The 16,445-nt window shown below is 40.2% G+C and overlaps 1 protein-coding gene across 1 annotated transcript in view; it reads right to left on the bottom strand.

The window, feature by feature from the left end:
* Nucleotides 1-12,201, bottom strand: part of LOC134672262 (phospholipid-transporting ATPase ABCA3-like) — a 48,694-nt gene extending 36,493 nt beyond the window's left edge. Inside the window, exons 1-3 of the mRNA XM_063530160.1 lie at nucleotides 11,759-12,201; nucleotides 5,703-5,835; nucleotides 2,662-2,765 (exon numbers count right to left, since the gene is read on the bottom strand). Of these exons, the coding sequence (XP_063386230.1) occupies nucleotides 2,662-2,765; nucleotides 5,703-5,835; nucleotides 11,759-11,920 (399 nt within the window). The 5' untranslated portion in view covers nucleotides 11,921-12,201. The remainder of the gene's footprint in view (nucleotides 1-2,661; nucleotides 2,766-5,702; nucleotides 5,836-11,758) is intronic.
* Between the last annotated feature and the right edge of the window lie 4,244 nt (nucleotides 12,202-16,445).

Raw genomic sequence — 16,445 nt, 5'->3', positions numbered from 1 at the left:
TTAAAATTTATCCAGATAATATTTAAAAAATTGCAGTTCAGAATTGTTAAAAAAATTGTATCGCGTGTTCAATATCATATTTATTTTTGCGATAGATTGTCCGAACTCTGGTCATCTCAATACAATTTTGAGACATTTGGCTTTTAGGTTATAAATATTATGGAAATAACACCTGTCATCATACCCATCGGGTTTGAAAAATAATATAGAGAGACAATATCTAATAGCGTCTCTATGGCATTATCACTTTATTGACAGACGAATAAGTTACCATTTGCTCGAAATTTACGTAAATTTTATTTATCTAACCAAAAATGTACCTATATGTCCTCAAACACGGATTCAAGTCAAAGTCCTCGACACTTAATTAGAGAAATAGCGATCATAAGGAAAATGAACCATGTACGCTTAACATTAAGGTCCAGTTTTGATAAGAAACTATGTGGCACTAACGCCCTTTTGATTTCAGCGTGTACAACAATACCGCGTCGAAGTATTGTTCAGTTTTAAAACTATCAATTTCCTGTATGAGATTGTATAATTACATACGGTCGTACAATCCGCAACACTCCTAGCTGTACATCGGTGGACATTATTACAAAAGGCATAAGGTCGATGTACAGTTAACAGTGTGGGCGATGGTACCGTGTGTTTTGTCAACGATATGATACTTTAAACAGATTTTGTATTTCGACTGAACAATTGATATGAGGAAGTATAATATATTGTAGTTTTTATTCTCATTTATTTATTTTTCTTCCTAGGCTAGGTCCTTTATAATATGAATATAAAAGTAAAATACAAAAAACAATAAAAAAATACTTTTAAACACATTATAAAAAACCTAACTTAGGGTGCCGCCAGCGGCGGGGCAAGGCTCAAGCTACCGGTGGTCAGGGCCGCAGAGACTAGGAACCGGCGGACTATCCGCGCCGTGTCCAAGATCATATTGTAGTTTTTATTATTATTATGAGCCCATATTGTCCCACTGCTGGGCAAAGGCCGCCCTCTTATTTCTCCACGTATCCCTATCCCCTGAAGTCTCCCACCAGTCTCTGTCAAAGGCGTCAAGCTCGTCCCGCAATCTCCGACGAGGTTGCCGTGACGCCTTGCAAACTGTGGGACCCAACAGGTGAATGTTTTGGCCCACAGATCATCCGGCATACGGCATATTGTAGTAATGTTTTTTAAAGTACACCCAGCCACAATGTAGCTATTACTCATAGGTACATGATAGTACAATGTGAGCATGTACTGTCTTGCCATTTAGATATGTAAGACATTGTAGGAATGGATATGTATGGTGGTCTATCTCAGAAACATAACAGCGACCTTATAACCTTTAACCAGCGAATCATATCACAGAAATGACTCACAATAGGGTATTTGACTACTAGTCAAATCAGTTTCTTTTTTTCAAACTGTCATATCGATTTGCTACTAAGGAATGTATATGAAACACTAGCATGTGACGTCACGATCCAATTACCTACTCTTTATAGTTCTATACGGGTTTTAAAATATAAATTGTCTCTAAATAAGTTATTGGCAAAAATTTCATTTTTGGTACAAGCTTTTATCGCTGACTGTACTTTTCGTACGACAGACAACTAATACTCATCGAGACAATTCTAAAAACCCCTAACACAATTAGGTTGCGTTGTTTCATCACAGAGTTCCTATGGCCACCTCCTATCTCCATCATCAGACCAGCTCGATGGTACCATAATATTGCATTGTCATCTGATTTCTATTCTACGTGCATGCAAAATTTCAGCTCAATCGGAAACCGGGAAGTGGATCAAATTTAACTTGCAAGATTTAATTACAGACAACGGTCAGGTGAAACTAAATTAAAGCTTGTAAAATGACTACTGTCTCTGCTGCTTTATTTAATGCATGGTGTAAAATAAAATAATCTATTTTAAATACAGTCAAATACCCTATAAAATTACTTACCATGAAATGGAACGACATGATGAAACTGAAAGTTTATTTCTATTTGATAGGCAAATACTCGTAGGTTGTGATACGGTTCAGTTCAGTTAAAAATATGAAACTGCAACCCCTCAGGGGGCTGATTTTTGAAATTCGACCACACGATTTCGTGTATTTTGTTAATATCTCCACCACTAGGCATTTCAATTCTACTAAAAGAATTGAAATCGAGTGGTAAATGTCGGCGGCCGATCGTAAGATTAGGCAGATCGTAATGTTCCTGTGTAATGTTTTGACGATAGTCACATTAAACCAATGTATAGGTAGGATAGGTTCGTTAGGTTGCTTCAGATGCCCGAAGGGCAAACTGCTCAGAAATAGGAGCTCCGCGTAGCGGGGCTCCGTCGACTCAGGGAACGAGTCAAAGATTTTCACGTTTTTACGATATGCCTAATCTTACGATCGGCCGCGGACATCAATAGGTACCAATAGATTCCAAATTTCGATCGCTCGTATTTCAAAAATTTGCATTTCGTTGTTTTCCACCGATTTTCGAGTGACGAAATCGAGCGATCGAAAATCGAAATTCTAAAATCGTCCACCTGGTGTTGCATTGCAGGTATTCATGGACGACGGTGATTGCTTGCCATAGGGCGATTCGTCTGATAGTTTGCCACCTATATCATAAAAAGTCGCAGGAAAATGATGAATATGATGGTTTACCTCAAATATGATGATTGCGTCCTCTTGGCTCATATCCTTCGAGTATTCCAATATTGATAGAGCCGACGCATTTGAGAACGGGAAGAAGCCATACTCTTTGCTTCCTGTAGAAAAAAAAACATTAAGTATATCATCTTTTTTAGGGTTCCGTGCCTAACGAGTAAAAACGGGACCCTATTATTAAGACTCCACTGTCCGGCTGTCCCCGTGTGAACCGTGATAGCTAGCTACAGTTGAAATTTTCAGATAATGTATTTCTGTTGCCGCTATAACAACAAATACTAAAAACCTCGATGGCTGAGGTGAGTCCGACTCGCCATTATCCGGTTTTTTTAACTTGTTCTATGTAGAACCTGGATAGACCGAACTAGTTGTGATTGTGACCGAGACTAGTTCAAATAATCAGAAGTTCAGATAATCGAAATGTGGGTTTTTGGGACGAGTCCAGCAAAAACAACACCTTTACTCGTATTATTACACGTACAAATTAATGTTAAATCGGTGTTGCGACGCCCATTGGCTGAACCATCTGCTAATTATATTCCATAGAATAGAAACGAAAAAAAGTCGCCAAACGAAATCATTTGAAACGGTTGACCTAAAAACGTTCAAGGTTAAACGTTTCGTACAGAGTAAATTTCGTCGATTAGTAAATAATCTATTGTTGTATAGCTATTTAGAGTTGTTTTTAGGATGCACATGTGATGATATTATTGACTTTGCGTAAAACGAGTTAATGGGTGGTTTAATGGGCATAATTTTAAAATGCGTAGGTAGCCAGTTGCTTTCCTTCCCACCCAATGTTAATAACCTTGTGAACTTTAAAATATTGATTAAATAGGTACTTAGGTACTTTCAAACGGCATTCGTAGATCGATATAGCTTGGCATTTAGATGGATAATTTTACCAGTGTCACAATTTGTAGGTAGTTACAGTCAGCAGCAGAAGTTGCTAAGCGGGCCAGCTGTTCAAAATGATCTAGACGCGACTTTATTGTTAAGAGAATAAGAGCGTGTCAAGGGAATTTTGAACACCTCGCCCGCTTAGCAACTTCTGCTGCTGACTGTACTTGGTAACCATTGTTGGTGATGTTAATTTTCTAGTTATTAATTTACGGCATTCCACAATGTAACTTGTGTAACGTTATTAAATTTTTAAACACTAGTTGAAACACCTAATAAGTACTTATGTTCTATTTTACGATCGTAGTACAGTCACCTGCAATAATATGTTACTTTTCGAAGGCCGCAAAAATATGTGACACACTCTTATGGCTCTACAAATAGGATCGTGTCAGATATTTTTGCAGCCTTCGCTGTGTAACATATTATTGCAGGTGACTGTACATTTGACTATACATAAAATTATACATACATAATGCGATTCGTTTCGTTTGTTTGTTTGCGATTCGTTTGTAGCTTAGGGAATGCTTAACCCTGTAAGCTAGTTGCGTGTGAGCCGTGTGCTCAGTTAATGGCATGTTTCAGCCCGTATGTGGCATGTTTCAGCACGTATGTGGCATGTTTTAGCCCGTATGTGGCATGTTTCAGCCCGTATGTGGCATGTTTCAGCCCGTATGTGGCATTGTTTTAGCCCGTATGTGGCATGTTTCAGCCCGTATGTGGCATGTTTCAGCACGTATGTGGCATGTTTCAGCCCGTATGTGGTATGTTTCAGCACGTATGTGGCATGTTTCAGCCCGTGTTTGGCATGTTTCAGCCCGTATGTGGCATATTTCAGCCCGTATGTGGCATGTTTCAGCACGTATGTGACATGTTTGAGCCCGTATGTGGCATTGTTTCAGCCCGTATGTGTTCCACAGTAGGTGACGCGCTTCGAGTCAGTCGTACTGCTTCACCGAGTGAGGTAGACTTAGAACAGCTCTTCCCTCAAGTCACTGCTTTAGGGCCACCCCACATTTAGCGTCTTTCGAGCGTCGGCGTCTGGCCAGCGCTATGGAAAATGACGTCGCTGCGCAGTTGCGTCGACGTTGCGTCGAGCAGCGGCCATAGAGTTGAAGACGCCGACGCTCGAAAGACGCTAAATGTGGGGTGGCCCTTACTGTGTAAAAACGGACTCCCCACTCCCCACACATGTTTGCGAATATTGAGTTACACTTTACACTGGCGCGTAAACTTGAAAAGAATTCGAAGCCATCGTGTTCCAAGTTTTGTAGGATGTTTACAGTTGACTGCTCCAAGATTAGCACAAGTATTTTGTTTGTTACTCAAACATGTCTGAATACATGCCTTACATACAATGCCACTGATCAGGGCATTATAATTTGATGGATAAATGTTACAGGACATCCATAAAAAACATAACCATTATAATATAATATTGTTTATTGTTTATTACAATATTGTAATTTACATTAAAAAAAATTGCGTACCAATAATATAGTGGCAGCGTGTCAAACCTAAGATTCATAGGCGCTCGCATCCCTTATTTAAATACCCTTTTCTTCATGAGTTGTATAAAAATTGTTTCACTGTCTGAAAAGCAGGTACCTAAGCCAGTGGAATTCAAGTTCTATAGTCATTCTACCTTTAGTGCTAACATTGTTGGCTGCTTTACCCCCTCTGAATTACATCTAGGTTCGGAACCACTGGTTTACGATAAGTAACGGAGTGGACTATAGTTATTGAACTATAGTAAAATCCTTACCTACCCGGTTAGTGGGGAGACACTCCTGACTTCGGCCAAACTCGGCCCGGTCGGGTCAGCATTGCTCCGAGCAATTATTAGGGTTGACACCACTTGACGTCGTTTTGCGTGCACGACCACAGATAAGATAATCACTTGAATTTTGACAACACTAAATAGCCATACATTCGAAAGGGATAGCATGATTCGACCCTGAATCACTGTCAATCTTCATTTTTGTAGAAAGTGTCCTTTTTTTATGGTAGTATTATTAATTATTCTGTGACCCGGTGTAGGTAGGTGTGTCAGAGAGCACAGTACGTTGTATTTGCGTGCAGCGGGTGTTTGATTTTACTATAGTGAGATAATATTGATGAAGAAAGTATAAACTCACCCGGTAGATGATCCAGCCGTTTAAGTTTGAGTTTAGCGCCAACCTCATCCATGAGTCTGTTGGTGTGTTCCGTGTCCGGTGTGAACAGCACTCTTACTCGGTGCTGTCCAGCCTTCTCCAGACTAAATGGCTCCTAAAATTATATGGTACAGTTACAATCCACATTCCAGTTAGATGGAAACCACTGTTTACAAATTATACAATAATTAACTTAAAAATGCAAGCATTGGTTCGCTAACTTTAAGTGTGTTTCAATAAAAATGTTGGTTAGAATAAGGCCCAGTGGAAGAATAGCGGGCACAACACCTCGGCTCACCGGGGTCTCTCCCAGAAGTCGTCGGCAACATCAAGACTCTGCTAGCCTTCTTGGTAGAGTTGGGTTGGCAAGAATAGTGCCGCCAACCCACCATGCAAAATAGGCGCAGTAATATGACGTCGAGTTGCGGAAACTAAGCCCGCGAGAACCTATAATGGCCCAGTTGCACCAACCACATTTAACAAACTGATTAACGTCAAGCAGCAGGGTGGTATGAAATTTCCCATATAAATCAATTTTGCGAACACTTTAACAGTGACAGACGGTTTGGAGCAACCAACCCTTAATGTATCCATTTAAAACTTCAATAAAGCATACATACTCGTAATTTATTTGGGGCAGACTGAAATTTTTAATTCCTTAAAACTTTTTATACCTAAGATGTGCTTAGGTATTTTGTGCCAGCTTACACAGATTGATTGCTCATGAATCAACTGCTGATAGTAATAGTTAATATTGGGATTGATCTATCATGACTGACAGAACTATGATTATAAGGGAAAAATAATTATACTCAGGAAGTAATCAATATAATCATTAATTTATGTACTGATTGGTGACCATTTGTTATTAGACCTAATTTCCCATTTTTTATCATTTTCAGCTACATATATATTCAAATGCTAGTTGCAGGCGGGTCGATCAACTATTTCTTGTTGTTATTCTGTCCCATCAGCCAGGAGACAATAGTAGCATAGTTTCTTTGAAGAGCTGCTGTACCATGTTCTACAAACATGCTTAGTAGATGTCCCATTATGGAAAGGCCTTATAACTACCAAAAAATTTAAATTTGGTTCATTTCAATATGAAATAACTAGTATTTTAAGAGTGACCCAGGAGACTAACCATGGCAACTAGTGACAAGAAAAAGTTGATTCACCCAGGCCATCTCATCCTTTAAGTTAGCAAAAAACATTGTAATTTGTAGTAAAGTTTAATTGTAATTTTATGCAGTTTCCTTCTTAACAACAGGCATTATTAATTAAATAAGTTTATAAATAAATAAATATTTAGGGATGATCTTACACAGATCAAACCTAGTCAAAGCAAAGTTTGTGCTATGAAATGAAATGAAATGAAAAATATTTATTTCGAGCAACTATGGACTCATACAGATTTGTTAGTAGACTTACGTTCCTAATGTTAGTACCTAATTAACTATTACAATATATATACACTGCTGGAAACATGCATTTCGCAGCAGTGTCTCATATACGGGCAGTCAAGTCTGTCCGCTATCACACACAGGATAGGGTTGGGGCTGGCCCGCACCCGGCGCACCAGGGATGTGCATCGTTTGCGCATAGTCGCATAAAAGCAGTCCACGCGCGCTTCTGCGAACATCCCTGATGCGCTGCAGAAACGAGGCAGCCCCATCAATACCCGGAACGCGTTGTTGTATTGGATCCGGAGGGCCCCGTAGGCCCGCTGCGTATAGAACCTCCATAGGCTGCACGTATACAGGGAAGTACAGTACGTTTTAAATAAGGTAAGTTTTACCTCCCTTGTACATCGCGCAAACCTACGGGAAATCATATTTGCCCTAACCGACAGAGCCCTCCGTTCTCGTTCTACGTCCAGATTGTCCTTTAAGTCAGACGTAACAATATGACCTAAATATTTGAAGCTTCCCACCCTCTCTAGTGGAATATCATTTAGATATATGGGAGGAACCTCATTAACCCTATTTTTGCCGGGGTCAAATACCATAAAATTACTTTTAGTTACATTGTATTTAAGTCCGTGTTCAAAGGCGTATTTCTCACATACATGTAACAATTGTCGTAAGCCACAAGCCGATGCGCTGAGCAAAAACCATGTCGTCCGCATAGCTTATATTGTTTACGCACACTGCGTCTATATAGCAGCCGACATGCATCTTACCCAGCGCCTCGAGTAATCCATTTACGTACAGATTGAAGAGTGTGGGCGAGGTCAATCCGCCCTGCCTCACTCCACACTCCAACCTGTACGGGTCCGACAGTGTACCAGCCCATCTAACGCTATTGACCTGGCCCCCATACCAGTACTTAAGTATGCGAACTGTCTCAGAGGGTAGTTTAATAGCTTCCAGCTTCTTCCATAATACATCGTAGGAGACCAGGTCAAAAGCCCTAGAAAGGTCTAAGAAGGCAGCATAGACTGGCGTTTTCCTATCCACGTAATATTTGACAGTATACTTAAGGCACAGTATCGCACTCTCAGTGGATAGCCCAGGTCTAAATCCAAACTGATTATGGTTAAGGTGCACGTACTTATTTAACTGTGCGTTAAGCAAACTGTCAAATACCTTTGCTACAATGGTCGCAAGGGAAATAGGTCTATAGTTAGTGGAATCGGATAAGTCACCAGTTTTATTTTTTAACGACCGGCACTACGATAGTCTTCATTAAGTCCTCAGGTAGGTAGCAGTGTCTAACGCACAACGTATAAAACATCGCTAGCGTCCTTGAGATATGAGGACCCGCATATTGAAGATGCTCAATGCTGAGGCCATCATGCCCCGGGGACTTGCCTCGGGAGATCGAGCGAATAGCTTTAGCTACTTCCCGAGCCGTATAACGAGGTCCCACCGGTTCCGTGATGGCCTCAGCACCGTCCATCTCCTGCGATGGTCCAAGAGGCGATTTTACAACGAACTGTTCCTTAAAGTTGTTAGCGATGTCTTTTAAATCGCTTTTGCCTCCAACGCTTACAGGACAGCCAGGCCGAAGCTTTGTGTTATTGGTAGCCTTCCAAAAAGCTCGGAAATCTTTTTTGGAGTGTTGCGACGCTATATAATCCATTTTAATTTGAGTTTCGTGATCTTGACACCATTTAAGGCGAGATTTGAAGATTTTACGCGTTTCACACATCTCGTTAAATAAATTTCCATGTGAGGGTCTACCATTAATAATCCACTCTTGAAACTTCAGTCTCGCTGCCCCATGAGCGCCCTTGACATGTCGATTCCATCCCACCACCCGATTTTTAGACTTTCGTTTCCTACTTTTACAACTGGCAATAGCCGCCGCGCATAACACTGACACAATATTCTTGTATAATTGATTAATTATTGTTCTATGGCTAGTTTCATTGCAGTACTTATCTGCGCAAAGTCTAAACTCAGATGGAAAGTCAATACATTTTAATCCTTTACTACATTCGTCACTGTAGCGAGCTACCTGATCCGCCCCTCTCTCCCCCCATACCACACGTTGATTATGAATACTAGGTAAATTGACTAATCTAGGTGTTATTAAGCATAGATCACATTCTAGCATAAGGGGAAAGTGATCAGACCATGTAACATCATATTTGACATACACATTACATATTGATGACATAACAGATTGTGTTATAAGGCAATGATCCAGCCAACGCTTACAATGATGCGCTTCACTTATGAAGGTATAGGTCTGCGAGTCAACACCTAACTTTTTAACATCGATGCAACACCATCCCAATTCATTACAGTGGTTAATTAGTTCATAGTAAAAAAGTTCATTTGGATGTGCATTGAAGTCACCTAGTATGTATACCGATTCGATGTTACACTCGTCCACAAGAGCACTCACCGTACCGAAGCAGTCCGTAAAGTCTGGCAGGTTATCCGTACTATTCGTTGGCATATACACACTTATCACTACAATAGGGCGATCAGCTGTCATTATTTTTATGGCACATACTCGCGGATTAACGCACGGCACTACCGATACATCACTAAACACCGCACTCCTCCATAATAAGGCGACGCCGCCGTACGGTCTCCCACGCAGCATGCCCGCCGACGTATCCACGGCCGATGTACCTGTAGCACTAAACCTTCTATCGATATTATTCAAGTAGGAAATTTCTTCAGGGACCAGCCATGTCTCCTGCAGAGCAATGATGTCACACGTTTGACATAGCTCCCTAACACTATCAACACAGCGTTTCACGTTTTTACAATTGAAACTTGCAAATTTACATCTATTTACAGCCATTTACTTATTTACGAGTGGGTAGGTACATTGCCGACTCCAGAGCTTACTCTGACTGATTGCTTGTATTTATAATGTACAAACTTACGAAATATTATGTCTTTGGGCCATAGATTACTGTCTAGAAATAACGGTATCTTTGATTCATTAACAAAGAACTTAAAAGCGCTGTAATACTGTTCATTTCTAATCTTAATCTTTTCTAATGACACAGCCACTTGCGTTTTTTGTCTAATGTAATTTGTTATCTCCGATTCAATCACATCTTTGTTTACTCTCGTTATAAACATCGGGATCCTTCGTTCAGCCGCTCTAAAAGTGCCGCAAGATTCATCGGAGGTGCCAAATTTACCGTTATGACGATTAGATTTTCTTTTATTTTTATATTGCACAGACTCCCATTTTCCGTCTTTCGACTCATTATTTTGCAGCAATTCCATATCAGTAATTAACGCTTTAGCATACGATTTATCCTGGGCAACCTCCACCGAGTCCAAAATAGCGGTACACGGCGCGGCCACGGCCGGCGCAGGAGGAATCAGCTGTTCGACGGGATGACTCATCTCCCTTGTTGCAGTGATAACGGCCGGTGGCTGCGATATATTTTGCGCGGTAGGCTGACTACCCGACATCGACAAATATGAGCATTGCTCATTTACGTTCATATTTTCGCTTCCAGGTGACGATTTGGTCTCTGTATTGTAATTCTCACTATTGCGTAATGTGGAGTTGTGAGAATGAGATATACCTACAGGTCCACTATCTAGACACCACGCTCCTCGTCTTCCATTAACATTACAAATCGATAACCTGGCAGGTGCAATGGTTTTCATCGATTGGATTTCCTTTTTAAGGTCTTCAACTTCGTTTAAAGTGGCATAAGTCGATTTAATACTGTCTATATCAGCCTGAAGTCGCACGATATCCTTTAGTAATTTGGTACAATCTAGGTGATCAAATAAAATCGGTGGTAATTTCTCTAACTGGCGAGCCACAAATACTGGTATAGAACTGGGATCTGCAGTTCTAAATACGTTAATGATGTCATTTATATCGCGTTGATCCTTTTTCTCTCCTCTACGATTAACACTTTGTTTTTTCGTTGAGACTGCCTCAAAAAGTAATGACTTGGACTTTTGAATTTCCGCCGTTGTGAACGATGACGTACATAACCGCACTAGGGTTTCTTCGTCTATAACTGATAACTTATTCTGTATGTAAGACAACATTTCGTCTATCACGATATTACAGGCACTACACTTCACTGTAGCCGACATTATTTACGACACTTACGCGCCGGTCAAAAGTATTAGATATGGAACAACAACAATTAGATGCAATGCGTGCGTCACAGCTGTGCGCTTGATGCTATGGTGCTATGGGTGGTGCTGATACTAGGTTATTATATACATAATTATATATAGATAAATAAATATGTATGATACATAATAACACCCATAACTAAGGAAAATATATTTCTGTTAATAAACACACAAATGAATGCCCTCACCAGCATTCAAACACTCCTGTTTCCTGGGCAGAGTTATTACAAACTAGGCTAGGAGCCTCTTAAAAATGGAATCTTGAGCGTTGCTAGGGTTTCAAAGCACGAGGGTTAAACGAAATTTGCCCCCAAGTGAAACACAAAGAGCCCATTTTGCTTGAAAACGGCAAATAAAAATAAATACGTGGACATAGATGGCAGTTGACAGTCATAAATACTCAGACATGAATAAGTACTTCATGAAAATTACCGTATAATAATAAAACAAACTTACCGTATAATGAACATTCTCATGTCTTCCGAGTAAGCTTGGACCAGTAGTTAGGTGTATGAGCACAAAATATAATAACGGAGAGAAGTAGTCGAAAAATGTTCTAATATATCTCCGTTTTCTCATAAGGCTGTGCTTCCACAGCAATACCCAAACGGACCACATTATAACCGTATTGTACTATTTCACATTAAAAGATAGCGAACTCCTTAAAATGTTTATTTGAAATACAATGTTCTAATGAGCATAAACTTCTGCCATTTTTCACAACGTTACACAGACACCTAGACCGTAAGTATTTGAAACGACATTGTACTACACGTTACAGTGTTTGAAATAAACTATTCACATTTAATAACAATGGAGTGACTCATAATTCCTGTGAAAATCGAACTGCGAGAAACAAACAATCTGGGACATGGAGTTTGACTGATTGACATTAAAACTTTGACAATGGCATTTGACACTTGACATTGACAGATCACGGTAACCATAGACTATAGTTTTTTTTTTAACTCTTGCCATGCGTGAAACCATACGTAGCACCAAGGCCCCTACCTTTATTGTTCTATTTGACGGCGCAGCAACTAGTATCATTTCTCTCTCCTCGCTCTTTTAAAATGCCATTTGTCAAAAAAGGACAACTATACTGTTGACAAGATGGACTTCAAATCCAAGTGGCCCCTTTTTAGGCGACCCGGGTTGTGCAATGTGTGCGTAAAAACGTATATGTGTGCTCTTTTAGGCATGTGAAAAGTCGATTTTAATCATGTTATATATCGATAAACGCTACACAGCGGAACCAAATAGCGATTAATTGAAGCTTCAATATCTTCGTTAAACATAAACATAATTGAAATGCTAATGGATAATGAATATATTATAATGTAATAAAATAATTCAATTATTGCGGACCACCTATTTTAATAGGTTTTTATGTATTTTAATTAAATATCTGAACTTTCCCTTGGTTCTCTCCTGGGGCGTGACTACAAAATTGTGATCTGATAACCACAATAAAGAAAAAAAGCGTTTTTGTTCATTTTAGGTATAGTTAAACCTTTGAAGTAAAATTAAAATTGCAAGAAATGTCGGTAGTTTATCGATATGACTTTATCGACATGGCTACAGCAAAGTGGGTCGCTTTGTTAATCGTACACTAAACAAAAAGTGGTCCCACTGACAGCTCGCTTGGAAGGCATCTGTATATATTCTTATATCTATGCGTAGCACAAACGAGCACAATTTGAGTAATGGATGTATAGCGCCCTCCAGACTATGCGCGTGAATCGCGGGCGAAGCCGCGAACGCGAGTGTGGAGTCTAGTTCGCTGATATGCGAAATCGACTCCAGACTCGCGTTCGCGGCTTCGCGCCGCGATTCGCGCACGAGTGTGGAGCGGGCTTGTGACTCGCATTTTGTAAAAGGTGTAAATTATGTAAATCATTTGTATTCTAAATGTTACACGCATTTTATGCAGCCTTGGCCGTTATCCGCCAAATAATTATATTGTCTGAAAAAGATGTGTATGGTAACATTTTTCTTGTAGGAATTCCCGTTTCTTAAGGCGTTTAGTGCACTGCATATGATTCGCACGTCGGAGAGGACCCAAAAATAATTTATATAGTGCAGTCAGATTCTTACTAAACGCGGTTACACCTTTTAGGCCTTAAGCATGTAAAAATGTCAGAAGTGAGAATCGCTTTAAGCGTTTAACACATGTTACTTAATGTAAGTAGGTAAGCATCCTAAAAAGTAGCCTAGTAAGAAAAGTCCGATTGCATAAACTAGGAACCATAGATATAAGAATATATACAGATGCCTTCCAAGCGAGCTGTCAGTGGGACCACTTTTTGTTTAGTGTACGATTAACAAAGCGACCCACTTTGCTGTAGCCATGTCGATAAAGTCATATCGATAAACTACCGACATTTCTTGCAATTTTAATTTTACTTCAAAGGTTTAACTATACCTAAAATGAACAAAAACGCTTTTTTTCTTTATTGTGGTTATCAGATCACAATTTTGTAGTCACGCCCCAGGAGAGAACCAAGGGAAAGTTCAGATATTTAATTAAAATACATAAAAACCTATTAAAATAGGTGGTCCGCAATAATTGAATTATTTTATTACATTATAATATATTCATTATCCATTAGCATTTCAATTATGTTTATGTTTAACGAAGATATTGAAACTTCAATAATTAATCGCTATTTGGTTCCGCTGTGTAGCGTTTATCGATATATAACATGATTAAAATCGACTTTTCACATGCCTAAAAGAGCACACATATACGTTTTTACGCACACATTGCACAACCCGGGTCGCCTAAAAAGGGGCCACTTGGATTTGAAGTCCATCTTGTCAACAGTATAGTTGTCCTTTTTTGACAAATGGCATTTTAAAAGAGCGAGGAGAGAGAAATGATACTAGTTGCTGCGCCGTCAAATAGAACAATAAAGGTAGGGGCCTTGCTAGGAACTATTAATGACTGAATTAAAGGCGTCTCTAGACTAGTCAATTTTTCGCCAATCTGATTAAATTGCCCGATCGAATCAGGACATGCGGACGCAAACGCCAATTTGGCTCGCCGAATTCAACCGCCGATAATGACCGATATTACCGATAAAATGAGGCGCGGACGCAAGAATACCAATTTGTGAGGCCAGTATTTTAGTTCTGGGGCATTTTTTCAATTTAGAGGATTTATATTTATAAATCTAAAATTGGAGATTGACGCCAATTTCATTTTTGATCAAATCGACCGATTTGACAATTCAGATTGGGACAGTGAATGTGTGCTTGTTGTTGCGGAGTGAGACGGTCATATAAGTAAGGTATTACAATATAAAGGTAGGTACCGTCAGCGTCAGCATCAAATAGATATTGGCGGCCAAAGTAACCAAATATATCGGTACATAAATTTGGTTACTTTGGCCGCTATGATTATATGTGGAAGCACAAGAGCGATTTTAAAATGCGTCACCCAGAACAGAGAAGTACGGGAAGAGATGTTAAAGCGGTATTTGCGCGATTAGCGAAATCATCCAACTCATTGAGCGTAGTAGGTGTAAAAATATATAATAGCTTGAGCCCGGAAATCAAAGAGGCAACTTCTTACGAGTTGTTTGTCCATAAACTAAAAAAATACTTGATTGATAAGGCCTTTTATAGTATTAATGAACTTTATGAGTATTCATTAATTTTTAATTTATTTTGTCATTATTATTATCATGTAATCGTTTTTTATTTTTTGTTTTATTAATTGACGTGTCTATATGTACAAGTTTAGGTTTAATTAGTTTTAGGTGTGTGTGTGATTTAATTTTTATGTTTTTGACATGCACGTTTTCCTTATTTGGCCACTTTGGCCAAGATGAACAATTTGAGTAAGTATATTTATTTCAAAAACTATGTTCTTTGATTCGTTTATTCTCTGACATAATATTAATTATATCATACTTATCAACACTACGCATACGAGTAACAACCGTTATTGCCATTATAAAAACAATTAGAACTTGAGCGTCAAGGGCCTACATGGAAAAAAGAAATTTCGTTATTTGCCTCTCTATCGCTCTTAATCTGATAAAGAGGCAGAATAATCAAACTTCGACGTTCGATGTAGGCCCTCAGGCTCCTTAGCGCGAGTCAATCTCCGTGATTATTATCTAGTCCTCTAATCACCATAAAAAAGTAACTGCCCCAACACGCCAACATACTGCACTTAGAACATCGCAGCTTGCTTGAGATACGTTTTAGACAGTAGGCAGGGATTGCTGGGCCTCTTTAGCCTCTCTAGCCAGCACGAGGAACACCTCCTCAAGCGTGGTGACCGAGACAGTGTAGTCCTCCAGCCAGCTTGCTTGATACGTTTTAGACAGTGGGCGGAGGTTGATTGGCCTCTTTATAGCCTCTAGCCAGCATGAGGAACACCTCCTCAAGCGTGGTGTCTGTGACAGTGTAGTCCTCCAGCCAGCTTGTGATACGTTTTAGACAGTGGGCGGAGATTGATTGGCCTCTTTAGCCTCTCTAGCCAGCGCGAGGAACACCGCAAGCGTGGTGTCCGTGAGACAGTGTAGTCCTCCAGCCAGCTTGCTTGATACGTTTTAGACAGTGGGCGGAGATTGATTGGCCTCTTTATCCTCTCTAGCCAGCACGAGGAACACCTCCTCAAGCGTGGTGACCGAGACAATGTAGTCCTCCAGCCAGCTTGCTTGTGATACGTTATAGGCAGAGGGCGGAGGTTGATTGGCCTCTTTAGCCTCTCTAGCCGATACGAGAAACATCTCCTCAAGCGTGGTGTCCATGATCGTATAGTCCTCCAGCCAGCTTGCTTGTGATACGTTTTAGACAGTAGGCGGAGGTTGATTGGCCTCTTTAGCCTCTCTAGCCAGCGCGAGGAACACCGCAAGCGTGGTGCCCGCGAGACAGTGTAGTCCTCCAGCCAGCTTGCTTGTGATACGTTTTAGACAGTGGGCGGAGATTGATTGGCCTCTTTAGCCTCTCTAGCCAGCGCGAGGAACACCGCAAGCGTGGTGTCCGCGAGACAGTGTAGTCCTCCAGCCAGCTTGCTTGATACGTTTTAGACAGTGGGTGGGGATCGCTGGGCCTCTTTAGCTTCTCTAGCCAGTGCGAGGAACACCTCAAGCGTGGTGTCCATCTTATAGTCCTCCAGCCAGCTTGC

This window comes from Cydia fagiglandana, chromosome 16 (assembly GCF_963556715.1).
Source record: "Cydia fagiglandana chromosome 16, ilCydFagi1.1, whole genome shotgun sequence".
NCBI classification, from domain to species: domain Eukaryota; kingdom Metazoa; phylum Arthropoda; class Insecta; order Lepidoptera; family Tortricidae; genus Cydia; species Cydia fagiglandana.
Note: the sequence above shows the minus strand (reverse complement) of the source record. Positions and strands in the feature narration are given on the sequence as shown.